At 42.2% G+C, this 25,065-nt stretch overlaps 1 protein-coding gene across 1 annotated transcript in view; it reads right to left on the minus strand.

Moving 5' to 3' along the window:
* Window positions 1-25,065, minus strand: part of LOC5566101 (zeta-sarcoglycan) — a 323,275-nt gene that overhangs the window by 259,554 nt on the left and 38,656 nt on the right. Inside the window, exon 2 of the mRNA XM_021845974.1 lies at window positions 1,727-2,444. Within this exon, the coding sequence (XP_021701666.1) occupies window positions 1,727-2,239 (513 nt within the window). The 5' untranslated portion in view covers window positions 2,240-2,444. The remainder of the gene's footprint in view (window positions 1-1,726; window positions 2,445-25,065) is intronic.

Below are 25,065 nucleotides of genomic sequence, written 5' to 3' on the forward strand. Positions count from 1 at the left end.
TGAAGAGTGAGGAATGAGTGAGGAATAACGAGTGACGAATGAGGAATGAGGAATAACGAATGAGACGTAAGGAATGAGGAGTGAGTAATGAGGCATGAGGAATGAGTAGTGAGAAGTGAAGTCTGAAGAATGAGGAGTGTAGAGTGAGGAATGAAGAATAAGGATTAAATAATGAGGAGTTAGAAATGGGGCCAGATAGCCGTAGCGGTAAACATGCAGCTATTAATCAAGACCAAGCTTAGAGTCGTGGGTTCGAATCCCACGGGTTGGAAATTTTCTCGACTTTCCAGTGCATAGAGTATCTTCGTACCTGCCGCACGATGTACACATGCAAAAATGGTCTTTGGCATAGTAAGCTCTCTGTTAATAATTGTGGAAGTGCTCATAAGAACACTACTCTGAGAAGCAGGCTCTGTCCCAGTGGGGACGTAACGCCAGAAAAGAAGAGTGAGAAGTGAGGAGTTAGAAATGCGGAATAAGAGATGAGGAATAAGGAGTGAGGAATGAAGAATGGGGAATGATGAATGAGAAGTGAGGAATGAGAAATAAGAAGTGAGAAGTTAGGAATGGGAAATCAGGAGTGAGAAGTGAAGAATGTCACTTGATGGTCAAGTGATGTTTGTTCACATTGCATCAATCATTGGATTCAATTGTTCAGGTAAAAATCAAAATCAAAGGGAGACATGTTACTATAAGTAGGAACATCTTCTGAGGACTTCCCTTTGAGTCAGAATAAAACTTACCTCGGGTGGCATGAGCAGGGGTTTTTACATTTGATTTTGGAAACAATTCGATCGGTTATTTGAAGGAACTATTTCAACTATTTCAACTATTTGTTTGCGAGAAGGGCATTCCAAAAGTTAGACTTATGATTGTCCCCGCAATTCGCGCATACAAACTTTTTGGTAGCTTCTTTCACAGGACAGACGTTCTTAGCATGAGAAGAACCTCCGCAAATCATGCATTTAGCATCCATGAGACAATTTTTGGTACCAAGATCCCATCTTTGGCATCGAAGGCACTGGAATTGTTCCCATGTCGCACGGACATCGAGCATAAGTCTTGCTTTCCTGCCTAAATCCCCCAAATTCCGAATAACTGACCACGATAGGCGGTCAAAGAGTACCGCCACTTGAATCAAAGAGCCGGAGCTAGAGGCTGCTCCGATTTGATGTTTGGAAAAAAGTCTAAAGAACTGATAGCCCATTTCTATGCAATAGTCAACATTAACCATTTCACCCTTGGAAGAAAGCGCGCATTCCGGAGAAACGCCTTTTCTCACATTCTTGCCACGTTTGAGTGACAGTTTTAAGACCCACATTTTTGGAAGGAAATTGTGCATGCAGAAATCCACCCTTTCTTTTTTATGTGGAACGTTAAAGAAAGAACAATAAACCTTAATGTAATCATTCTTTAGTAAGGGGCTGTCCATTAATTACGTAAGACAATTTTAGCGGTTTTTCAACCCCCCCCCTCCCCCCATGGTAAGATTTTTTGTATGAAAACCAAAAATAATTTGTATGGCGCATAAGAAATCTTCAACCCCCCCTCCCCCCATAAACCCTTACGTAATTAATGGACCACCCCTAACGCCACAATTACAACGATGCAATCGAAATTTTTTTGCAGGAACAATAGTTCAATCAAGTCTCCTCTGCACAGTGTCGACGTTAATTCACAAATATGAACAGATTAACTAATAATCCGAGAATCAAAAATAACTTACCAGAAACGTAGCGAATCCATTTTCGCCTAATCCTCCGACGGCGACAATATTGCAATCGATTTCCCGTAACAGTTTCAATGCTTCTTCGGTTTGTGGCAAAAGGGGCAACGTCGGCGGAGGACTGCTGCCACCCGTTCCGCAATTCGGCCGTTGATCTTCTTTGCAATCAGTGTAAAAATTCCAATTCACTTGTCGAATGAAAAGTTGAGGAAATCCCTCTTCACTGGTGGTGGTATCGACAGCGGATGTCGCTCCACTGGATTCGTCCGGATAATAGCGCAAGAATGCCGGTCTAGGTTTCGATCCCGGTTGGTTTCCTGCTCCAGATGTCGCTGCGGTCGAAGAAGGATGACGTTGTTGCTGATGATTGGCGGCGGGAAGGCTTATTCCAGCGCTGCCAACGCAAGTCGAAGGCCGTGACAAGTATGGGCAATCGTTCTCCCGCCGAGATACATTTTCGCTCTGTACCGATGATGATTGATTGCCTTCACTCAATGCGTCATCAATGGTCATTACAATGCAAACTGCACCGGAAATGGATAGACTGGTAGTATTAGAAGACTTTCAATGGTACCACTCTTGAATGTCACGGTTTTTTCGGCGGAACCCCCTAGTTTCAGATTTATACCATCGGAAGGCTATCGTATGGAAACCGGATTCGTTTTCTCATGGTTGACGCTTGACACGGAGGTTTTTTCTTCTCTTCACTCGAAGCGATCTGAAAAAAAGAGGGAAGAAAAGCGATTTTGGGATTAGCCAAACTGGTTTCTAGTTCAATGGGCATCGACTTCGTTACGGTACAGGAATAGAGGGAGTTATACAGATACAAGGATGGAGATATGGAGAATCATACATCTCCATACTAGATACCGTAGAGAATCTAACTATGTTTTTCTTGTTGCGTCAGTACAGAATGCCTTTTTGTTTTCAAAATCAATGGCAAAGTGTATTTCAAATGATTCTGAGGCTTCCTCCCTGGTATAGTACCAATGAGTTACATAGAATATCCAATGTTGAAACATTGGAACAAATGCGAAATAAAATCATTAATAATTTCAGGCAAAAATCGTTGCAATCTTCTATTGCCACGATTATTACGTTATATGATTAGGTTAAGTTAGGTTAAGCAAACTGAAAACGTAATTTTTTTTTCCTTATAAGCAAATGAAATCAACTGCTACGGCAAATGAAATGTAATATGTTGTTAACAAAATGTTAAAAAAATCTTAAATTTGTTTTACCAAATTAGGATGATGAAATGATACTAAAAAATGCTTCTCTAGTAGCCCCGAACGTTTAGGGTCGCTAGGTCCTCTTCCACTGCGTACTGGAGTATTATCCGCAGCACTTTACGCTCGAAAACACCGAGAGCTTTCCGGTCTGACTCTTTCAACGTCCACGCTTCGTGCCCGTAGAGAGCAACCGGAAGAATCAATGTTTTATACAGGGCGAATTTTGTTTCCGTTTGCAAGCTGCGGGACCTAAGCTGGTTACGTAGTCCGTAAAAGGCCCTATTCGCAGCCGCAACACGTCTTTTCATTTCGCGGGGAACGTCGTTGTCACATGTCACAAGTATTCCAAGGTAAACAAATTCTTCAACAACTTCAAACATATCCCCATCAAACACTACCTCAGCACCTACACCACCATGTCTGACTTTATCTCTACCTGCAACCATGTACTTCGTTTTGGTGGAATTAATAGTCAGGCCTATCCTCGCTGTCTCCCTCTTCAGAGGCACGAAGGCCTCTTCCACTGTCTGCGATCGATTCTAATTAGGTCTGCATGTGCGACCTTGTGATAATAGTGCCATTTCTCTGCACGCCAGTTCTCCTAATAGCACCCTCGAGTGCAATGTTGAACAGTAAATTCGGAAGTGCGTCTCCCTGCTTCAATCCGTCTAACGTCACGAACGAGGTTGACACCTCGTCTATGATCTGAACACTTGATTTCGAACCATCCTGCGTAGCACATATCAGCCTAATTATTTTCGACAGAGAACCATGTTCAGAAATTATCTGCCAATGCTAATTTCTTTTCACTGAGTCGGTATTCGCAAGTGAAGGACTCCTCGAGCTTGGTATTTGCCGACGAAGGACTCCTCGAGTGGTCTCAGTCTGTTAAACAGGATGCGCGCAGCGGCAGAACCCGTGGAATTAAAGGTGCCGAAGTCTACCCAGACGGAGACCTTCGTTTTTGCGAGTGGCCCCAAAAGTGCGGAAGCGAAGGCTTACAACAAGCAATCGCAGAAGCGTGTGAGGCAGCCAGGCCAGGCCAGGCGAATATTAACCCCGGAAGTCGGCAGAAGTGCCGGAAAATCGGACCCCAGCCAGGCGTCCCGGAAAGCCGAGAAGGGTGGTCCCGAAAAGGCTGGCTCCTCACGGATTGATGGGAACAGGGGGTTGCGACCATTGAGAGGTCTTCAATCACCACAGGTTAGGTCAGATCAGGGGGGGGGGGCGCCCCCTGGACAACCGTATAGCGAGAGAAAAAGAAAAAGATGCAGGAAGTGCAGGAGCGCAGATACCAGGCCAAAGAAAGGTAGAAGGGTAGGTGCGAAGCGCGAAAAGGGTGATGCGATCATCATTAAGACGAAAGAGTCCAAGTACTCGGAAGTCCTGAAGGCGATGCGCAGTGACGCGAAGCTCGCAGATCTAGGAGCCGACGTACGCAGTGTACGCACTCGTATAGGTGAAATGATCCTCGAGCTTAAGCGCGACAAGGAGCGCAAGGGCGCCGCCTACAAAAGTTTGGCGGAAGAGGTCCTTGGCGAGAGTGTCGAGGTGAGGGCTCTAACGCAGTCAGTGACTCTGAAGGTGATGAACCTTGACGAGATCACCAACGCAGAAGAGCTCGTCACGGCACTGCGGCAACAGTGCGAGATTCAGGTGCCCACCGCTGCCGTTCAGCTACGGAAATGTCCGGCAGGAACTCATTTGGCCTTAGTACACCTACCTGTGGCGGACGCAAATAAGTCCGCTATGGTAGGTAAGATCAAAGTTGGTTGATCAGTATGCTCACTGAACATACATGAGCAACCGGTGATCTGCTTTAGGTGTAGGGAACCAGGACACAAGTCCTGGGGCTGTAAAGGCCCTGATAGGACCAAGTTGTGTAGGCGATGTGGTGAGGAAAATCTTAATGCACTAGGCTGCAAGAACTCTCCCAAGTGCTTGATTTGTTCCGGCAAGTCCGTGAACAACAAGCATCCAACGGGAGGCTCAAAGTGCCCGACCTTCAAAAAAACCATAAACGAAAAGTCACAGTGCAGGTAACGCAGCTGAAGCTGAACCACTGTGACGCAGCTCAGCAACTGCTGTATCAGTCAGTTGCTTAGTGGGGGACGGATATCGCCATCATATCAGATCCATACCGAGTACCCGCCGGCAACGGCAACTGGGTCGTGGATGGATCCGGAAAAATGGCGGCGATATGGACGACGGGTAAATACCCCGTCCAGGAGTTGGTGTCTACTACCTACGAGGGCTTCGTGATCGCCAAGGTAAACGGGGTCCTCTTCTGTAGCTGCTATGCGCCTCCGAGTTGGTCGACCGAGCGGTTCACGCAGATGCTGGACTGTATGACGACCGTGCTGACAGGGCGAAGGCCAGTAGTAATAGCGGGTGACTTCAATGCCTGGGCCGTGGAATGGGGAAACCGTATCACGAACCAGCGAGGTCAAATCCTGCTAGAGGCACTGGCCGTGCTAGATGTCGATCTGGCTAATGTTGGTACCAAAAGTACCTTTAGCCGAAACGGAGCGGAGTCGATTATCGACGTTACTTTTTGTAGTCCTGGCCTAAAGAGTAGTTCGAACTGGAGGGTAGACAATGCCTACACTCACAGCGACCACCTGGCGGTTCGCTACAGTATCGACTACAACAACAGCAGGCAGCGGGTTGAGGAAGCGGCTAGGTCAAGACCAATCCCTCGTAGGTGGAAGACATCGTACTTCAATGACGAAGTATTTAGAGAGGCGCTCCGCCGTGAGCGTAACCTACTCGGCCTAAGCGGGGACGAACTGGTAGCGGTGCTTTCGCGTGCTTGCGATGCAACCGAGCAGGAGCGTGAAGAATGACGGGCTGCCAAAGTCGCGCTGAAGTCCGAGATAAGGGCAAGCAAAAAGGCCTGCTTTGAGGGACTCTGTCAGAGTGCCAACGCGAATCCGTGGGGTGATGCCTACAGGATCGTTATGGCGAAGACAAGAGGTGCAATGGCTCCTACAGACCAATCTCCAGAGATGCTGGAGGGGATCATCGAGGGGCTCTTTTCGCGCCACAAAGCTAGCCCATGGCCTCCTTTCGTAGGACAGCCGGGGATTGGGGCTGGCGATGAGGATAGGGTAACCGATGAGGAACTTGCAGGGATTGCAAAATCCCTCAGCATGAGGAAGGCACCAGGTCCAGACGGAGTTCCAAACCTGGCCCTCAAAATCGCAATCTTGGAGGCTCCCGGGATGTTCAGATCTGCTATGCAGATATGCCTGGACGAGGGAGTATTTCCAGATGTGTGGAAGAGGCAGACTGCCCATAACTGCATATTTGTAACATTCGACAAAAGTAGGCATTGAGTAAATGGAACACAAAGTGTGCATTTTATGGCAGTATACAGTACAACTCATATCGCATACTGGGTGAATTGTCAAAAAATAATTCTGATAGAAATTTCATTGCTATCACATTGCGAGGCCCATTTATAATCTCAATGTGACTGTTATGCGGTTATAATTACCAATGTGACAAAACAACTTTGTATTTTTTTTCGAATTTTCTAGAACAATCTCATAGCTTTCAGTAAGTTGATCGAAAGTATTTATCATTTGATGACTCTCCATGGCAGCGTTTTTCACATCGTGCTCCGCGGAGCACCACGCGAAGCCTTGGTAGGTGCTCCGCGACAGTTTTTAAAAATTTGTACCAATGACTTGGAATATCTCAACTTTTTGCTTCAAATATACTAAATCAAGCCATATCTAAAATTTTCAAGACTATAAAATAAAGAAAATATGTTCGACTTGTTGGATGCTACCAATCGATACAATTTTCATTTCAGACCACTGTTATGTTATGTAGATTTGTGTTCTACAAAATATAGTGGTGGTTTCAGTTCATCTTCACCATATGATATTTTCGACGTTATGGCAGATGATGAAACACAGTTTTTATGAATCTTATACACATAGTGTTTTAATCTCAATCATTGGTGAACTTTTATAATATCTCGGATACTTAACAAAAATGTTCAGCATTTGAGCTAATATTTCGTAATTGGAAGGTTGAAAATATTTGTTTGGTGAAAACTGTATGTGGCAGTTTTAGCTAAAAATTAAGATTTTTCTTGAATTTAATATAGAAAACAACATTTTAAAGTCGAAGCAATTTTCCCCGATAGATTTGAAACTTAGAGGCTGTGAAAATGTTATTGTTATGTTTATTTTCAACGAAAATCTGAAGTACATGCAACTTTGATATCGATCAAAATTTTGGAACTGTTAGAAATATTTCCCGAGTTTAATTAAAGTTATTAATATTTTCAAGAGGGTTGGACATGTGGTTAAATCATTCAGACTCATTAATTAAGGCTTATATACAGAAGCTTTCACAGTTGTTCGATATAAACCCATAAGTCGTAAAATTTCTTAACAAAAGCAATTCTGTCGTCTTCAAGCCACGAATTTTAAAATATTAAACGTCAAACCTAATATACTTTCAATTAGATGCCTAATTGTCATAGTTTAACCTTGGGAGAAAAAAGTTTGAACAATCAGATAAATTGAATCTTTCTAGATGACAATTGAGGCGCAAAGATGTAAAAGGGTGTAAATGACAATTTGGTCGCTTTTGAGTTCGAAGTGAACTGAAAAATTCTACTGTTTATTAGCTTTCGAATAGTATTTCTTAGTGAAATTCGTGAAAAGTTTCGCTATTTTTTTTTTTTGGTTTCCATACAATTTATATCGGTATAAAAATTGCTGATTATACTTCAAATTCGTTTTTTTAAGCGGACTATCAATTGGAATAAAAAAAATATAACAAGAGAAATGATTGATTGACCAACATATGCCGTACTTCACGATTTTCGTAAGAATTAGAAGGTAAAAAACTTAAAAAATCTAGATTTCTAGAGCTGATTTTTTTCCATCCTTGAGAACAGGTGCTCCGCGCAACAATTTAACTTGAAAAAGTGCTCCGCGAGCCAAAAAGGCTGAAAACCCCTGACGTAATGCATAAAATTTTGTTCGATAATCCATTATTAAAGTAACCCCAAAACTGAAAACCGACTTTCGATTATATGAAAAATTATCCATTCAAAATTAATCTCTTGGCAATATATCAACCGCAATCGACAGCTAGGATGTCAGTACTTATTTTAAAAATATACATTATAATTCTTTGCAATAGCATGCATAAATGTTCAAGTTTTTTCTTCAAAAAAAAAAAAAAACTATGAAAGTCTCCGTTTTACGCCACCCCAAATTGAATCAAGTAGACCATACACAGCACACGCCCTACTAATGATGGTTAATTATTGAAACAAGTGAGAGCGCAACAATTTGTAAGCTTCTTATAGAACTAGAGTACTTTTGCAACATTTTTCCTTCAGTCTTCCCACCACCTCGCCGTGGAAGTGTTTCCTCTGCGAGAGAGAGTTAAATGAGCAAACGAGTACCAACTTCGTTTGTGTTACGGGAAAAGTTTTCGCCGCCCTAAGTTTCGAATCCGGAAGGACATGCGATAACAAGTGTTCAACTCCACAAGGAAGGGGGGGGGGGTAGCTGTTCTGCAAAAGGTTGTTACTAAGAACTGTTTCCCTAAGTCTCCGGTGGTTGCTTCGAAATCAGGCGAATCGACGACTGCTTGCTTCAGCGGTGACGTTTGTCAGTGTGGTTGGTGCACCTTTCGCTACTGATGGGAAAATAACACTCAAGCAGCGCACAATGAGCCGATTAAAACTTTTACCAGTCGGAAACAATCGTTTGGGGCGATAGTTACAGTCACCCCACAATTATGGATAGCACACAGATATGGATCAGAGTTGGATTAAAATGGGAATATCTCATCAAATAGAGTTGCAATTACGCAGAACACATTTTCTATATGTGAACCATAAATCTGTACAGCATCGCAATCAATTATAATATGCTTAAGCTTATTTTTGCCGTTCGTAGTAAATAAAATGTCAACCGTGTTCCCAAAAGCGTTGATTCATAACTGTGGGGCATTGAAAACCATACCACAGTTATGAATCAAAGATAAGACAATTCCGAAACAAACGCCAACACGTATGCTTTCACTAGCACACCATTCGTTTATCTCGCAGATAAATTGCTGTTATAGTGTTTTGATCCATAATATGAGTCGATTTGATCCATAATAGGGATCCTCCTCTTCCACTGATCCACATCTGTGGGGTGGACATCGTTTGAAATTTCTGTCGAAATCGATACTTTTTCGTAAATAATCGGGTATTTAAGGGTGTATTCTAAAAAACAACTATATTCTTCAGTGCCAGGGAGGTAATTTTGCTTTGTACAGCGTCACCATGTTTTTTAATCATATTTTGTTCTGAAAAATGACCCTTAGTTGATCCATAACTGTGGGGTGACTGTATGTAAACAGTTTTTTTTAGCCATGCTTGTAGGCTATTTCAATAATGGTTGTACTGACACGCTATATTTAGGGGAAGGTATTACCGGACGGTTATGGATACAAAGCATACAGTTAACAGTAATCGATTATGGATACACATAAGCACCCATTTGGTCAGTATTTGAAATTTCCTGTTCATGTATGGTAATTATGTACCCCAAAAATAGGGTTTGTTATGTTTGTACAACTGGTGTGATATATCATTAGAAGCTTATGTCGTATGTGTTCACACTTGTTTAACTAAATAATTCATGAGTAATTCTCGCTGAAAGCAGGCCGCCATCGACACACATCGTTGGAATTCCAATATTATGTCACTTATCGCTGGTACATTTTAGGAGACGGGGTTGGTGGTCTAATAGCTACCACTTCACGCTAAATTTCACCTTTTTGACCCCCTCCACCCCCGTTGTCACGTTTTTTGTATGAGTCCTCCGAAATTTTTGTAATGCTTGTCACGCTTGGCTTGACAACCTCCCCGCTCCTCGGAGCGTGACGTAATTTGTGCATGACCCTAAGATGCAGGGGTATATCCGATCTACTGTGATCTAGTTGCGTAGAAATATGAGATCATCAGTACTAAAACGCTGAGGGTGTATGTTAGTCCAAGGCATTCATCTGGTTCCTTGTGTAAGTGCAGCTGATTTAGCGATAGGGGAAGTGGTGGTAAAATGAACACCGTGCCTTTTACCGAGAAAAAACAAATTTGATTGAATTTTCATCATGTACGGACGATTTAGAGTGGAGTGTTCGAGTTCATACGGAGGTCAATTGAAGCGAAAATATCAACGAAAACTAAGATTTTAGAAAACCACGTTTGAAAATTAGAACTCACGTAACTTTTAGCTTTGGAATCTAGAGGGATTTCAGTGGTGTGAATATCGTTATGAAGTAATGCCAAATCTGATAATTTTAGGTTTCAATCTATAATAGATATTATTTCGGGAATGCAATGAAAATTTTCAAAAATATTTGTTTTCTTCACGTTTTTTGCATGATGTTCATTTTACCACCAACAGCTGTTCATTTTACCCTCATACTGCAGGTAAAATGAACATTTGCATCGTTTTTTGCTAGTGATAAAAATGTGTGAAAATTAAGATTTTTTTAGTCTGAATTCGTGTCATTGCTAAAGATAACATCCCTATTTTTGATTTTGTGCGATGCAACTATACAAATTCCTCGTTTTTTCTATCAGAAACAAGATGATATTCTTAAGGTGTTCATTTTATCACCCCTTCCCCTACTGGCCCCCTACCACGGGCGGCCAATCAAGCACTAGCTCAATGATCGCTAGTATATGCTATAGCTAGAGGGTGGTCGTTTCGGTTTTCACAAATTGGTGCACCCCTCTTATGCTATCAATATGCGAAAAAAAAACATATTTTTGATAAATCTTAAATATTTCTTCACGTGACATGGCTTATATTTCCCTTGGAACACATAGAAACATAGCGGCATCGTATAGAGAAAGTATATATCTTTCGCTAGAAGCTAAAAATAATAATTCGGTACCCATTTTAAATTAGGTTCCCCACTGGGACAGCGCCTGCTTCTCAGCTTAGTGTTCTTATGAGCACTTCCACAGTTATTAACTGAGAGCTTTCTTTGCCAAAGTTGCCATTTTCGCATTTGTTTATCGTGTGGCAGGTACGATGAGGCATTATGCCCAGGGGAGTCAAGGAAATTCCCATTACGAAAAGATCCTGGACCGATCGGGAATCGAAGACACCTTCAGCATGGCTTTGCTTTGTAGCCGTGGACTCCAACCACTCGGCTAAGGAAGGTCGCCATCTTGAATTTCATCAGAAAATCTGTTTTTTCACCTTTAGCCCACCGTTTGTTTCGAATTCTGAAATCTTGATCAAAAAGCTAAGAAAAAAACTGAGCAAGATAAGGTACAACCCTATGAAATTGACGGTTTTCCAAATAAAGTTCTACGATTTTGAAGTATATGGCTAGTGCAATCACTGCAAATATAATTTTTTTGTACATCAACGGAACAAGTTTTCGTTGATTTTTCTTCGAGTCGAGTTAAGATTTCATTCATTTAGTTAACATCTATGCAGATAACACTGAATCAACAATTACACGCCATAATACTCGGTTCGTGGCCATATCTCTCAATCCTCGGTTCTGCCCCACGCTCGCCAAATCGATACGCACTTGATCCACCTACTTAGCTCGCTGCGCTCCTCGCCTTCTTGTATCAACCGGATCCGAAGCGAACACCATCTTTACAAGGTTGCTGTCCAGTATTCTTCCAACATGCCCTGCCCATAGTATCCTTCCATCATTGGCCACCTTCTGGAGATTCTACCCCATTACCCCGAATCCCATTACCCCGAATGCCATTAACCCGAACGCCATTAACCCGAACGCCATTACCCCGAATTCCAAAACCCCGAACGACCCATCACCCCGAATGACATTACCCCGAATTCCAATATGATGGGGAAATGTCATCAATATCATCATGTCAAGATAATTGTAAATTCGGGGAAATAGCATTCGGGATAATGGAATTCGGGGAAATGGAATTCGGGGTGTTAGCATTCGGGGAAATGGCATTCGGGGTAATGGGGTAGAATCAGTGAATCAATTGTCACCCAACACGCAGAAACAAAGACATTGTCACCTCCTATTCTTGTTGCAACAATTTTATTCCGCAACATGAGTTTATCATCACTTGAACAGAATATGACAAAGATCGATCACCACGTGCGCAGCGATTTTTTGGGCTTCGCATTGCAATTTTCGAGAACTTTCTCCGTGTTGGTAAACATTGACACATTATCAAACAGCATCCACAAAACAAATTTGGTTTTGTGTTTAAAATAACTGATTAATCGCGAGTTGAAAAGGTTGCAACAATGTTGCGCTCTGTGATTGTCATGACAATTTTGCTTTTGATTGTGTCCTTTTCCGCAACAGTTGCGACAAACGGTTGTGAGCGAGCTTGCTTTGTTGTTTGTTTTTCGTCTACTTTGATGATAATTTGATTCACTGGGTAGAATCCTTCTGGATACTAGGTTTGCCGTATAGTTGGGCGAGCTCGTGATTCATCATTTGTCGCCCACCATTTTCTTACACACCGCCAAAGATCGTCCTAAGCACCCGACGTTTGAAGACTCCAAGTGCTTGCAGGTCCTCCTCGAGCATCGTCCACGTTTCATGCCCGTAGAGGACTACCGCCCTTATGAGCGTTTTGCACATTTGGTGCGGGTGTAAATTTTTTTGACCGCAGCTTCTTGTGGAGGCCATAGTAGGCCCGACTTCCACTGATGATGCGCCTCCGTCTTTCACGGCAAACGTTATTGTCAGCCGTCAGCAAGGATCCAAGGTAGACGAACTCGTCAACCACCTCGAAAGTATCCCTGTCTATCGTAACACTGTAACCTAGGCGAGCCCTGTAACGCTCGGCTCCACCAGCTAGCATGTACTTTGTCTTGGTCGCATTCACCACCAATCCAACTTTTGCTGCCTCGCGTTTCAGGCGGGTGTACAGGTCTGTCACCTTTTCAAATATTCGGCTGACGATATCCATATCATCCGCGAAGCAAACAAATTGACTGGATCTCGTAAAAAACGTGCCCCGGTTGTTGAGCCCGGCTCTCCGCATAATACCTTCTAGCACAATATTAAACAACAGGCATCACCTTGTCGTAGTCCCCAGCGGGATCCAAAACGAACTGGAATGATAGCCTAAAACCTTTACACAATTTTTCACACCTTCCATCTGTTGCTCTTATCAGTCTCGTGAGCTTCCCGGGATAGCTGTTCTCGTACATGGTTTTCGTATGCCGCATTGAAATCGATGAATAGGTGATGCGTTGGGACCTGGTGTTCACGATATTTGTGGAGGATTTTCCGTACAGTAAAGATCTTGTCCGTTGTCGATCGACCGTCAACAAAGTCGGCTCTCCGGTCCCATTTTTTTGAATTCCTTACCAGCAGCTTTATTGTTCTTGAGCTGGTGAATGACATCCTTAACCTCCATCATAGTGAGGCTGTTTGGTTTCTATCGCCCGCAGTACTGGCGAAGGCATTTCATCCGTTGTCTCGTTCTTCATTTCTTGTGCTTTCAGCGCCATTCAGGAGTTCGTCGAAGTGCTGCTTCCACCTTTCGGTCACCTCACGCTCGTCCGTCAAACGCTCGCCCTCACCCGGCAACACTGCCTCGAGTTGCTGCGCGTATGCAGTTGCGACAACCGGTTTTTTTAAGCCACTCTAGGTCATACCGGGGCGACCGTCGGAACCGTACGTTTTTAACGACGAAGAGTTTTGGGCGCAATTTAACCATCACCAGATAGTGGTCATCCACGATAGGTCCTGACGTCGATAATGTCGAAAAACTGCCGTCCATCGATCAAAACGTGGTCGAATTGCAATTATGTCTGCTGAGGTGATCTATAGGTGTACCGATACGAGAAGCTGTGCTGGAAATAGGTGTTACGATTTGCCATATTCTTGGAGGTGGCGAAATCACTTAGTCGTAGGCCGTTCTCGATCGTCAGCCGGTGGGTGCTGAACTTTCCAATCGTCGGTCTGAACTCTTCCTTCTGGCTAACCTGAGCGATCAAATCTCCTATAACGCACCAACATGTGAATAAATTTCGCAAATCAGTTCGCTAGCAAGAATGTTACAGGCCTTCAAAGTGCTCTGGGATCATATTGACCCCAGAACATTTACAAAGGATTAAACATGTTTTGAAATACTATAACATCATGATGAATCGCGAATACTTACAATGACCTTTACTGCAATATCTTTGTAAAAATATTTATGCCATCTATTACGATGCTGTCCATCCTACCACAAGACAGCTTTTCTGCCTAAGAGATTTATCTCTATAAGCAAATTTGCATGAAATTAGCCTCAATTGAAAAATGGCACCCTCCCCAACCTGAGCTTTGCCTTTTGGCACCCATAAACCTGACCAATCGGTATACCTAGATGGTGGGTAGCCTTCGTTTAGTCTTGTCGTCTGCGTCGTCTGGAGTCTGGGTCGTGTCGGTTGGCAGAAGGCGTGTGGCCAGCATCATCGGATTGGATGGTTTGATGTTTGGTATTTTCCATTTCACCCACAAAATCCTGTTTTGCTTCCTCTTTCAGTCCTTCCATCAGTTCCCATGCCCGACCTTCGCCGTGAAACCTTTCTGCTTCGTAACGATCTAGGGTTACATTGGAGAATTTAAAATATGTACTCCTTCCGGTTAGAGCAAATATGGTAACCCTACGACCATCGAACAACGCAACAACCAGCAACCGGCGGCGGCACCAAAGCGAATGTAGGAGAGTGTGATTCAATGATGCTCCATTGAAGTGTGCTTTCCGAGAGTAATTCTACAACCCTCCGACAATTCCATCATTCATGAATATGAATGAGAACGTCTACGGGATGAACGTGGCTACCAGTGCCTAGATATTCCCGGCTGGAATACGATAACAGGAAGGCAAATTCTTTCGGTTTTAGCACACTCGGCTCTCCGATATGGGTTACTGTGAGTGCTAGGGGAGAAGGGGAAACCACATTCTGATGGTTTAATTTAAGCTATTTGCTAGACAGAGCAAAGGGAGTAAGTGGCAATTCAATTGAGACAGTTTATGCTGATCAGTTTCAATGATATTGAGGTGTAAATTAAAAAAATGATTGATGGTCGCTTTCTATCCTACAGAATCAATGAACATAGACATGAACTCATACTACTAAACAGTAAATGCACATGAGAAACAGAAACATGCAATCTGGTCGTGAAAGCAGAATTGTGTTAAGCATCCGAGTCGGTTGGTATGATTCTTGTTACATTTGTGAATCGTACAATCAAACCACATTAAGAATATGTGTGAACTTCGACGAGTATCTGGATTATTGGTGAGTGTCGTTGCACACAGCTTCGATGGATGTTACAATGGGCGAATGTCCAGTATCTAACAACGGTATGACACGTCGCTATAATCGTTCAAATGCAACTCTTAGATGAAAATTGAACTTTACAGAAGGAATTATGGTTGACTGCAGCCCGATTAAAAATAAAAGCAAACCTATATTATTAATGAAAATATTCGAATTTCGAATCCGTCAGGGAATTTTCCATTCCTTCAGGATTTTTATGAATTTTACATAGTTATTCTTCTTCTTTTTGGCGTTACATCCCAACTGGGAAAGAGACTCTATGACACTACCCCGAATGGGTTACTACCCCGAATGCATACTATTTTGAGACTAATTCTAATTAGAAGGTGAGGAGATATTTGTACGGTTCTGTTGAAATATCGCGGAACTATTCGCGAGGAGATCGCGATGATCAGATTCGATCAAAACAATAACAATCCAGCATTGAAGGATTGATGACGTTTGTCATGTTATTCCAATAATGCCCAAACGAGATCCAACGGGAACTTGCATACGAGGCGCTATAAATGTTCTGCTGCAAGGGTCATAAAATTTTCATTTAATGTTCTTACTTGAATTCAGTGTTGCGAGTAATGCTATTGCATTAGCATGTGAATCATATTGAATTATGAACATTGGATTATTGTCATCGCTATCGAAGGTTGACTACCAATAATGACCTGACAGACGAAATAAAGAATTTTTATCTACTAACCAAACCAAAACTGACTCTAAGTTTTAACAGGTTATGGGCCCAGTAGTCAACTGAGCAAGATTTATTTTTCTTCAACGATCAAGTTTTTTTTGAAGAAATCGAAAGATGTCTGTGAACGATGTCGAAGTCAAGGCAGGTGGTCAACCTGCAAACCAGCGACAGGAGGTTGAGAATCGGACCGAGAGAGGAGCCTTCGAACGGCAGCTGATCGTGCCCATAACTTCGATGGGTCGGAGAGGATGAGCGGCATGGAAGTGGAGGATGGAGCACCACCTCTCTATGATGGACCTCATCCATACGTTGGTTTGTACTCCGTACGAAGAAGAACCCAACTAACAATTCAGAGCCACAAACAAGCATGCATGTATAATTATTGTTCAATAATGGTAATGGCAGCTGAATAAAAAATTTGCTCTATAAAGAACTGAGAAGGTGCCTTTTTCACACAAACTTAGATCAATGTTCAACGTTATGCATTAGAATGAACAAAAGTTTAATCGCCACTTATTAAACGTTTCCAAAGATTCTCATTCGACTAGTCAAGATTGTTCTACAAATGAGCTGAAGAAGACATGTTTCCCCCAATTAAAAGGCAATATTCCACTAAACAAATGTATATGTATAAAAGGATAATCAGAAGACGAACTAACGTTTTACTTGCGTCGCACTTCAGCTATTCCCACATGTTTAACATAAGCATGAATAAGAGCTGAATAAGTATCTTATAAAATCCTAATTCAGCTTCAGTATATTATAAGAACAGTTGATCCAATAGAGGCCAAAATGACGATTAACAAACACATTGTTCAGCAATAAATAAGCCTTGTAAAAGCGATCACACTATAGCTAAATTTTATAAAATGGACAGAATATCCGAAATTCGTGTTGAGTTCCGAATGCATTTCAAAGCTCATAAATTATGCTTTCTTAAAACTTTTGAAATAACTGTTCAGAAAATAAACATGGTCAGTCTCCAGAAATGCAGAATTATTGTGAAAAACAAAAAATAAACATTTATGCTAAGTATTCCGAGTAGCAGCAAAGTACTGACAAACAAAGCGTGATATTGACTTGATTGACACAAGAGATAAAATATCTGAAGACAATATCAAAATTTTGATCCTGGAACATCTAAACCTATGAAAAATGTGATGTACGCAGATCTAATGAATAGCTCGCAGCTATTGGTAAAATCTTGCAGAATCTAAATATGACATGCCAATTTTGTTCTAGTAGTTTATTTTAGATATCATTATATGATATTTTATATCATATATCTATCAAGTTAATATCACTTTTACCTATCCATATTATATTTTCTATTGCTAAGCTTTTTTCGCCTGCTTGGGATGTTTTTCCGTGCAAGAAAAATGGAAATTTCTTTGACAGAATTGATTAAATAAATTTCTATAACCAGCTACATTTGAAATTACATTTTTTCACAACTGAATAAATACTGCGCTATAAGAAAAATGATTTACTTGGCCATTTCCGAAAATATAAATCGCATCAAGATATTCGAATATTTTTCTATTCAGGTGGGTTCTGAAGACTAACCCTTCAAATGATTCAAATATATTCATACAGAAAACTTTTACTTCAATGCATATTTAATAGGTTTATGAAAAATACAAATAAAAAAATAATCGAACCAATTATTTAAGTTAATTAGTCAGTTTTGAACAAACTAAAACTTATTATGAAATTAGATTAATCATTTCAGACTGTTTTTACTTTGTGTAAATAAACATTATTTTGACCAACATCGACATAAATTTTCTCACTGTGCGCTAAAAATAGCCGACTGAACTCAGCTTGGATCAGCACTAAACAGTAGCTGAATAATATGCTTGTTCAGTTGTAGATTAGCGTACCATGTGTTGATTAGACGTTGTCGAATAGAAGCTCGAACATGGTCAATATTCAGCTATGAGAAGTTTATATTTTGCACTGGACGGTTTAATCATCAATTCTAGGATGGCGCAGTTGGCAAGGCATACCGCTGACGATTGGAAGGTCTCGAGTTCAAATCCAGTATACAGGCGATTTATAAATAAGATTGTAGTACTATCATAATAATAGTGCACACGTTTTTAAAGCTGAAAAATTAAGTTGGTATTCAACGACATGCTTTAAAGTTTCTCCAAATTTGTGTGAACAATGCTTTAACAAAGGTTGGCCATGGAAATTATTAAAATGTTATAAAACATGATGCTGGATAAAACTGCCATAATGGTGTTCGTTAAATTAGTGAATGTTAGTTGGGCGTGGCGTGGCGGGTAATTCGGAAGCCCAAGATGAAGTGAGAAAGGCAAAGCTGCGTAAGAGGATCAACGACGACATGAACGCTCTGGATGAAATTGTTATGTGGGTGAACAATGACGTCCTTAACAAGCTAATCGGAGTCTCATACCCATAGGAGGCTATGGATCTATTGGTGAAAACCTACCAGAAAGTTGGAACGGGCGTCATGATTGCCATGCGTGATCGATTGTTTTAGATCAAAAATAGAAAACATGCTTCTATTTCGGCTTTGTTCGACGAGTACGAGTCGATAATCCGGGAGCTAGATCGGATGGGTACCCGAATGGACCAATCGAAGAAGATGGCCGCTCTGATAACAGCTATACCGAAGCGATATCAGCACGTCAAGGGAGCATTGACAGTTTTGCCGTGCGATGAACTTTGCAAGAAGCCGTTAGTGGAGATAAAACGAATGCTGTTGGATGCGGAGCAAAGCGAGACGATGGAGGTCGACGATGAGCCAGTGGTGCCAGACGTGGCGCTAAAAACGACCAAAAAAGTAATTGAGTGTTTTGCGTGTGGAAAGCCAGGACACTACAAAAAAAATGCCCGGCGTTGAAGAAGAAGAAGAAGCTGTTTGTTCATCACCAAGGTCATGCGATGCTAGCAGGAGAAAAGAAGAAGGAATCTCGGAAGGTAACGTTTGCTGTGGACTCTGGAGCTTCGAGCCACATGGTGAACGACGAAAAATTGTTACAGAGAGCGGTGAAGCTGGCAACACCGGTTACCATCAGCACAGCAAAGTCGGGGGAGACCCTACAGGCTGTGAAGAGAGGAAAGGTAACATTGAAATCGGTTGTTGGCTTGAACAAAATAAAACGTATTGAATTGTACGATGTTCTTTTCATTCCCAATCTCGAAGAAAACCTCCTTTCAGTCAGAAAGATTAATTCCATGGGGAAAAGGGTCACTTTTTAGTATAAAGTGGTTCGAATTGAAGATAAAGGCGAGGTTATCGCTGAGGGGAAAGATAAAAATGGTTTGTATCCGCTCTAACGAAGGTACGGTGCTGCCATCTGGAAAAAGTTTACTCTATGCGTAAAGCGTCGAAAATTTAACCCGGCAAGGTATAGGAAGTGAAATTTCAATTGCTTATATGAAATTAATTACAATAGCTATTTAAATTCTTTTCAGTACATGTTGATAGACTATTGATGGGCTACATTATAGACACATTATTTTGATTTTTATATTTTTTCCTCAATATTCTGCGGAATTTATAGCTTATCATATATCTAACCCCGTACACTTAACAGAATTTAATTAAATTTAGTTTTGAATCTTTTAGAAGCATTTGTAAATTGACTACCTATGCTTTGCCATGTAAAGAAATTGGAGCTTCACGCATAGGGTCAACTGTGGTAATTGCCTCCGTCATCGCGAATTGCGTTGATGTTTTTGGAGCATACTGTCGCTCCAGAAACAGTAGCCGAATTAAAGAAACGGGAGGACTGGGAGAATTGGAAAATTGCCATCGATGAAGAATTAAATACTCTTCATGTAAATAAAACCTGGGCAGTAGTCAACTGTTCACCGAGGAACCAAACAGCTATTCATTTGAAATGGGTTTTTTCGGTGAAAGACGATGGCCGCTATAAAACACGGCTAGTTGCAAAAGGTTGCTCACAGAGACCTGGTTTTGATTACCAGGATACTTTTGCTCCAGTAGCCAGAATGGAAAGCGTTAGGACAATTTTATCAGTCGCAAATAAGAATGGACTTTTGATTCATCAAATGGATGTTAAGACAGCTTTTCTTTATGGAGATTTAGAGGAAACGATCTTCATGAAGCTTCCGAACGATGAGATAGGTTATTCTCAAAACGTACGTCTACAGAAAAGTTTGTACGGTTTAAAACAAGCTAGTAGATCTTGGAACAGGAAATTCGATGACGAAATTAAAAAGCTGGGTTTTATTCCATTAAAGAGTGACTGTTGTGTGTATACGTCTCGAGCAAAAGATTTGATTTTGATTTTGTATGTAGACGATATACTCATTCTTGGAAACAGGAATCACACATCCCGCAAAGGCTTCGTGTCGCGAGCTGAGATGTGCCGGAATAAGGATGCATCTTGACGGACGGACGCGAGGTGATCGAAAGGTGGAAGCAGCACTACGATGAACACCTGAATGGCGCAGAGAACACAGGCACAGAAGGTCTGGACAACGAAGGCGATGGCTACGTCAGCACACTGGACAGCGGAAATCAACCAGCTCCCACGATGGGGGAAGTTAAGGATGCCATTCAACAGCTCCAGAACAACAAGGCCGCAAGGATGGTTCGTAGCCGAACTCATCAAGATGGACCCGGACAGGTTAATCGCTGATAGTCAGAATCTGGGAAACGGAACAGCTATCGGAGGAGTGGAAGCAAGGCGTTATATGCCCTATCTAAAAAAAAGGGCGACAAACTGCAGTGTGAAAATTATCGTGCAATCACTATCCTAAACGCCGCCTACAAAGTGCTATCCCAGATTCTCTTCCGTTGTCTATCACCTATAGCAAACGAGTTCGTGGGAAGTTATCAAGCAGGTTTCATCGACGGCCGCTCGACAACGGACCAGATCTTTTCCGTGCGGCAAATCCTCCAGAAATACCGTGAGTACTAGGTCCCTACGCACCATTTGTTCATCGATTTCAAGGCGGCATACGATAGTATGGACCGCGTAGAGCTATGGAAAATCATGGACGAGAACAGCTTTCCCGGGAAGCTCACAAGATTGATCAGAGCAACGATGGACGGTGTGCAAAACTGCGTGAAGATCTCGGGCGAACACTCCATTTCGTTCGAGTCTCGGCGGGGACTACGACAGGGCGATGGACTTTCGTGCCTGTTGTTCAAAATTGCGCTTGAAGGTGTTATGCGGAGAGCCGGACTTAACAGTCGAGGCACGATTTTCACGAGATCCGGACAATTCGTTTGTTTCGCGGGCGTCATGGATATTATTGGAAAAATTGAAACGGTGGCAGATTTGTTCACCCGCCTAAAACGTGAAGCAACAAGAGTCGGGCTAATGGTGAATGCGTCGAAAACAAAGTATATGCTGGTTTGCGGAACTGAGCGCGACAGGACCCGCCTAGGAAGCAGTGTTACGATAGACGGAGATACCTTCGAGGTGGTGGACGAGTTCGTCTACCTCGGATCCTTGTTGACGGCTGACAACAATGTTAGTCGGGAAATACGAAGGTGCATCATCAGCGGAAGTCGTGCCTACTATGGGCTCCAGAAGAAACTGCGGTCAAGAAAGATTCACCCCCGCACCAAATGTACGATGTACAAAACACTTATAAGACCGGTAGTCCTCTATGGGCATGAGACGTGGTCTATGCTCGAGGAGGACTTGCAAGCTCTTGGGGTTTTTGAACGCCGAGTGCTTAGGACGATCTTCGGCGGCGTACAGAAGAACGGCGTGTGGCGGCGAAGGATGAAACACGAGCTCGCTTAACTCTACGGCGAACCCAGTATCGTGAAGCTAGCTAAAGCTGGAAGGATACGCTGGACAGGGCATGTTGCAAGAATGCCGGACAACAACGCTGTAAAGATGGTGTTCGCTACGAATCCGGTCGGAACAAGAAGGCGTAGGGCGCAGCGAGCTAGGTGGGTTGACCAGGTGCACCAGGACCTGGAGAGCGTGGGTCTCAGTCGAAGATGGAGAGAAGCGGCCATGAACCGAGTGTATTGGCGAATTATTGTTGGCGATGCTTTATCAAGATAATTGATGTTTAGCCAAATAAGTAAGTAAGTAAGTCCCTATTACGATTCATGGTCTCGATTAGTCCCGGGCCATCGATCACCTCACATGTTGCACTGGAGCGGCCAGTGCCTGCCGTCGTCACAGTATCTAGGCTTTTGGCCACACTGTTCTCGCTTAAGTCGATGTTGTTCGCCTCCTTTCGTGGCCGTTTACTGATGGGTCCAGAAGCCTATCCTTCACATTCCGCTAGTTATATGTTTTGGTTTATGGGGGTGGGACATTTCGCATAAAGACGTTTCGCATAAGGATGTTTCGCATTCAGACGTGCGGTACAGTACATATACCGTCATCCGTTTGTATCGCAACTAATACGCCATACTCATGATCTTACTGGCATCATTCCTGATGTGCAGGTTGGTACTCCTATTAGCTTGGGCTAGGGTGCTTTCGTACTATAACCGTTGCTTTGGCGGAGTTGCATTTGGATTTTTGTGGTTTTTAAAAAGGTTCATCAGACTATTTCACTATTTCAGTTGAAGCATCTCAGAAACTTCAGGTGTTTTTACAAAAAATCTCTTCCTGCTTTGTTTGGCACTATTGGTATCCCCACTAGAACAGAAGTTGCCCTTCAGCTTATTGTTATAAAGAGCACTACAGTTCTAAGCTGGAAACTCTCTCGGACAAATTCGTCATTATTTTTACTTTCGTATATCCTGTAATAAGAACGATTATGCATAAGAAAACTGCCAGAGATGTTCTCAATGATTAGTCCTTTTGGGTCAGATCAATCACACCACCCAAACATCTTAAACCAGAAAAGGATAAGCACATCTTGAAATTTCACGATTATCTTCAACTGATACCTATTAACACTTTAATGAACCTAAACCGTCTTACAAGCTTTCTGTTTTCATGCCCTAAAATTTTCAAGGGATAGGAACGTTCTTTTTTTACACTGCTTCCTACTACGAAATCTTGTTGCTCTAAATAGCAAGGTAGCAGCAGACCCATTCCTGCCTCCACACCAAAGTGTGGTGAGTAAACCCATTATAATAACAGCAAACAGTGTGTATAAATATGAAATATTATGTGTACACAACCATTTAATAAATATGAGGTTTCCGAGTGTGAGGACGAGCGACACAGCAGAGTAGCATAGTTGAAAAATCAGTTCAGTAAGAGCGGTGAGGAACCTAGCAGTCAGTGGAACGACCTACAAAAGGCAAACTACCTCGTCGTACTCCATCCGCAGGCAATTCTCTCTTCCGCAGTAGACGGCAAATGGTAACAAAACAGTAGATAATCAGACACTGCTTTCACCTTGATAAATCTACTCCGAAAAGGAAGGAAGAGCCTTGCGCTCGGGTGGCTCTCGTAAACATTTTCATTCGGATTAGTTTGGATAGATGGTTGATTTTCACAATTTTCAAAATAATGACCCGTGTTTCGTTGACAGACCCTAGCAACAAACATCCGACCAGGGACATTGATTGTGGACGACAATGCAGACCTCTGAGTCGTGTGTGTTTGCCAATGCAAACAATGTCCCGGAGTTTCCATCCATCCCCACCACCACCACCCTCACTCATCATGGTTTGCTGGACGCCGTCATGTTCAAGGTTTTCATTCAAATAGCTCTCGTGTACACAGGGAAGCTCATTAAAATTTCATTTGCTGCCACCATGGCCCTCGCTCTTCCTCCATAAACTGTCTTTAAAGCGACACGAGCATCCTTCCGTTGCTGGTTGTTCCACTCTAGGGGTGTGCTATATGAATTTTCATGGCGATACGGATGCTATTTCATTCAAGGTATCGCACACCCCTATTCAAGTCGACACACTGGTTGGTCCTGCCCGAATGCATCGCGATGGAAGAACGCTCTATGGCTGGAGTGACTAATCAAGAGTGCTTACAATTGCTTGACGATGACACCCTGATGCGGGTGGGCTGGCTGGTGTCTATTGCTTTGTATCGGTCCATCGGTTGATCTTGATTTCGAATAGCAGCGTAGTGACCGTCACCACTATCCGACACTGCTTTTAGGTTCAATTCAATAGCCATTGATTGGAGAAAAGGATTGTTTGTATAGAATTAGGTCCGAAGCGGATGGAATTCATTGCGATCTAATATGTATCACATACACTCCCGTGCAAAAGTTTGGGTTCACCCCCTGAAAAACATACAAAAGTGTTCTGTCCATATCTTTGTAATTACACGTCCAATTGAAACTCTTTAAGCCGCATTCGAAAGGCCAAGAGTTATTCTTACTTTGTATGTATTTTTCCAAAAACATTCTTTGAACTTTGTTTACTAAATTTTTACTTAAAATAGTGACATTTTTCAAAAAACACGCTCAAAAATCATATCTAATTTCCTCAGCATTGGAACGACCAAAATTTTAAATCAAAGTATCATTAGAATCGTAATCTCATATTCTTTGAAGAGACCCTACGAAATTTTGGCGGAAAAATCTGGAAAGTATTCAAAATCAATGAAACAGTCAGTTAAGTCATCGTGCAAAAGTTTGGGTTCACCCCTCAGTATGATGCATATCGTGCAAAAGTTTGGGTTTGAATGCTTTCCAGATTTTTCCGCCAAAATTTCGTGGGGTCTCTTCAAAGAATATAAGATTACGATTCTTATGATACTTTGATTTAAAATTTTGGTCGATCCAATGCTGAGGAAATTAGATATGATTTTTCAGTGTGTTTTTGAAAAATGTCACAAATTTAAGTAAAAATTTAGTATACAAAGTTCAAAGAATGTTTTTGGAAAAATACATACGAAGTAAGAATAACTCTTTGCCTTTCGAATGCGGCTTAGAGAGTTTCAATTGGACGTGTAATCACAGAGATATGGACTGAACACTTTTGCATGTTCATGAAGGGGTGAACCCAAACTTATGCACGGGAGTGTATGTACATTTTCGGCGTGTTTGGCATTAGGGCATGGAATTATTGACCCCAACCCTAGAATGTAGCGTTTCAATGGGGGGAGTGAAAGCCTTGTTGACCCACAACTGTAGAGACATTCATTCTTTGTTTGCATCTCGTCTGTCGGTGTTTTAACTAGTTGAAAG

The sequence above is a fragment of the Aedes aegypti genome, chromosome 1 (assembly GCF_002204515.2).
Source record: "Aedes aegypti strain LVP_AGWG chromosome 1, AaegL5.0 Primary Assembly, whole genome shotgun sequence".
Taxonomy (NCBI): Eukaryota; Metazoa; Arthropoda; class Insecta; order Diptera; family Culicidae; genus Aedes; species Aedes aegypti.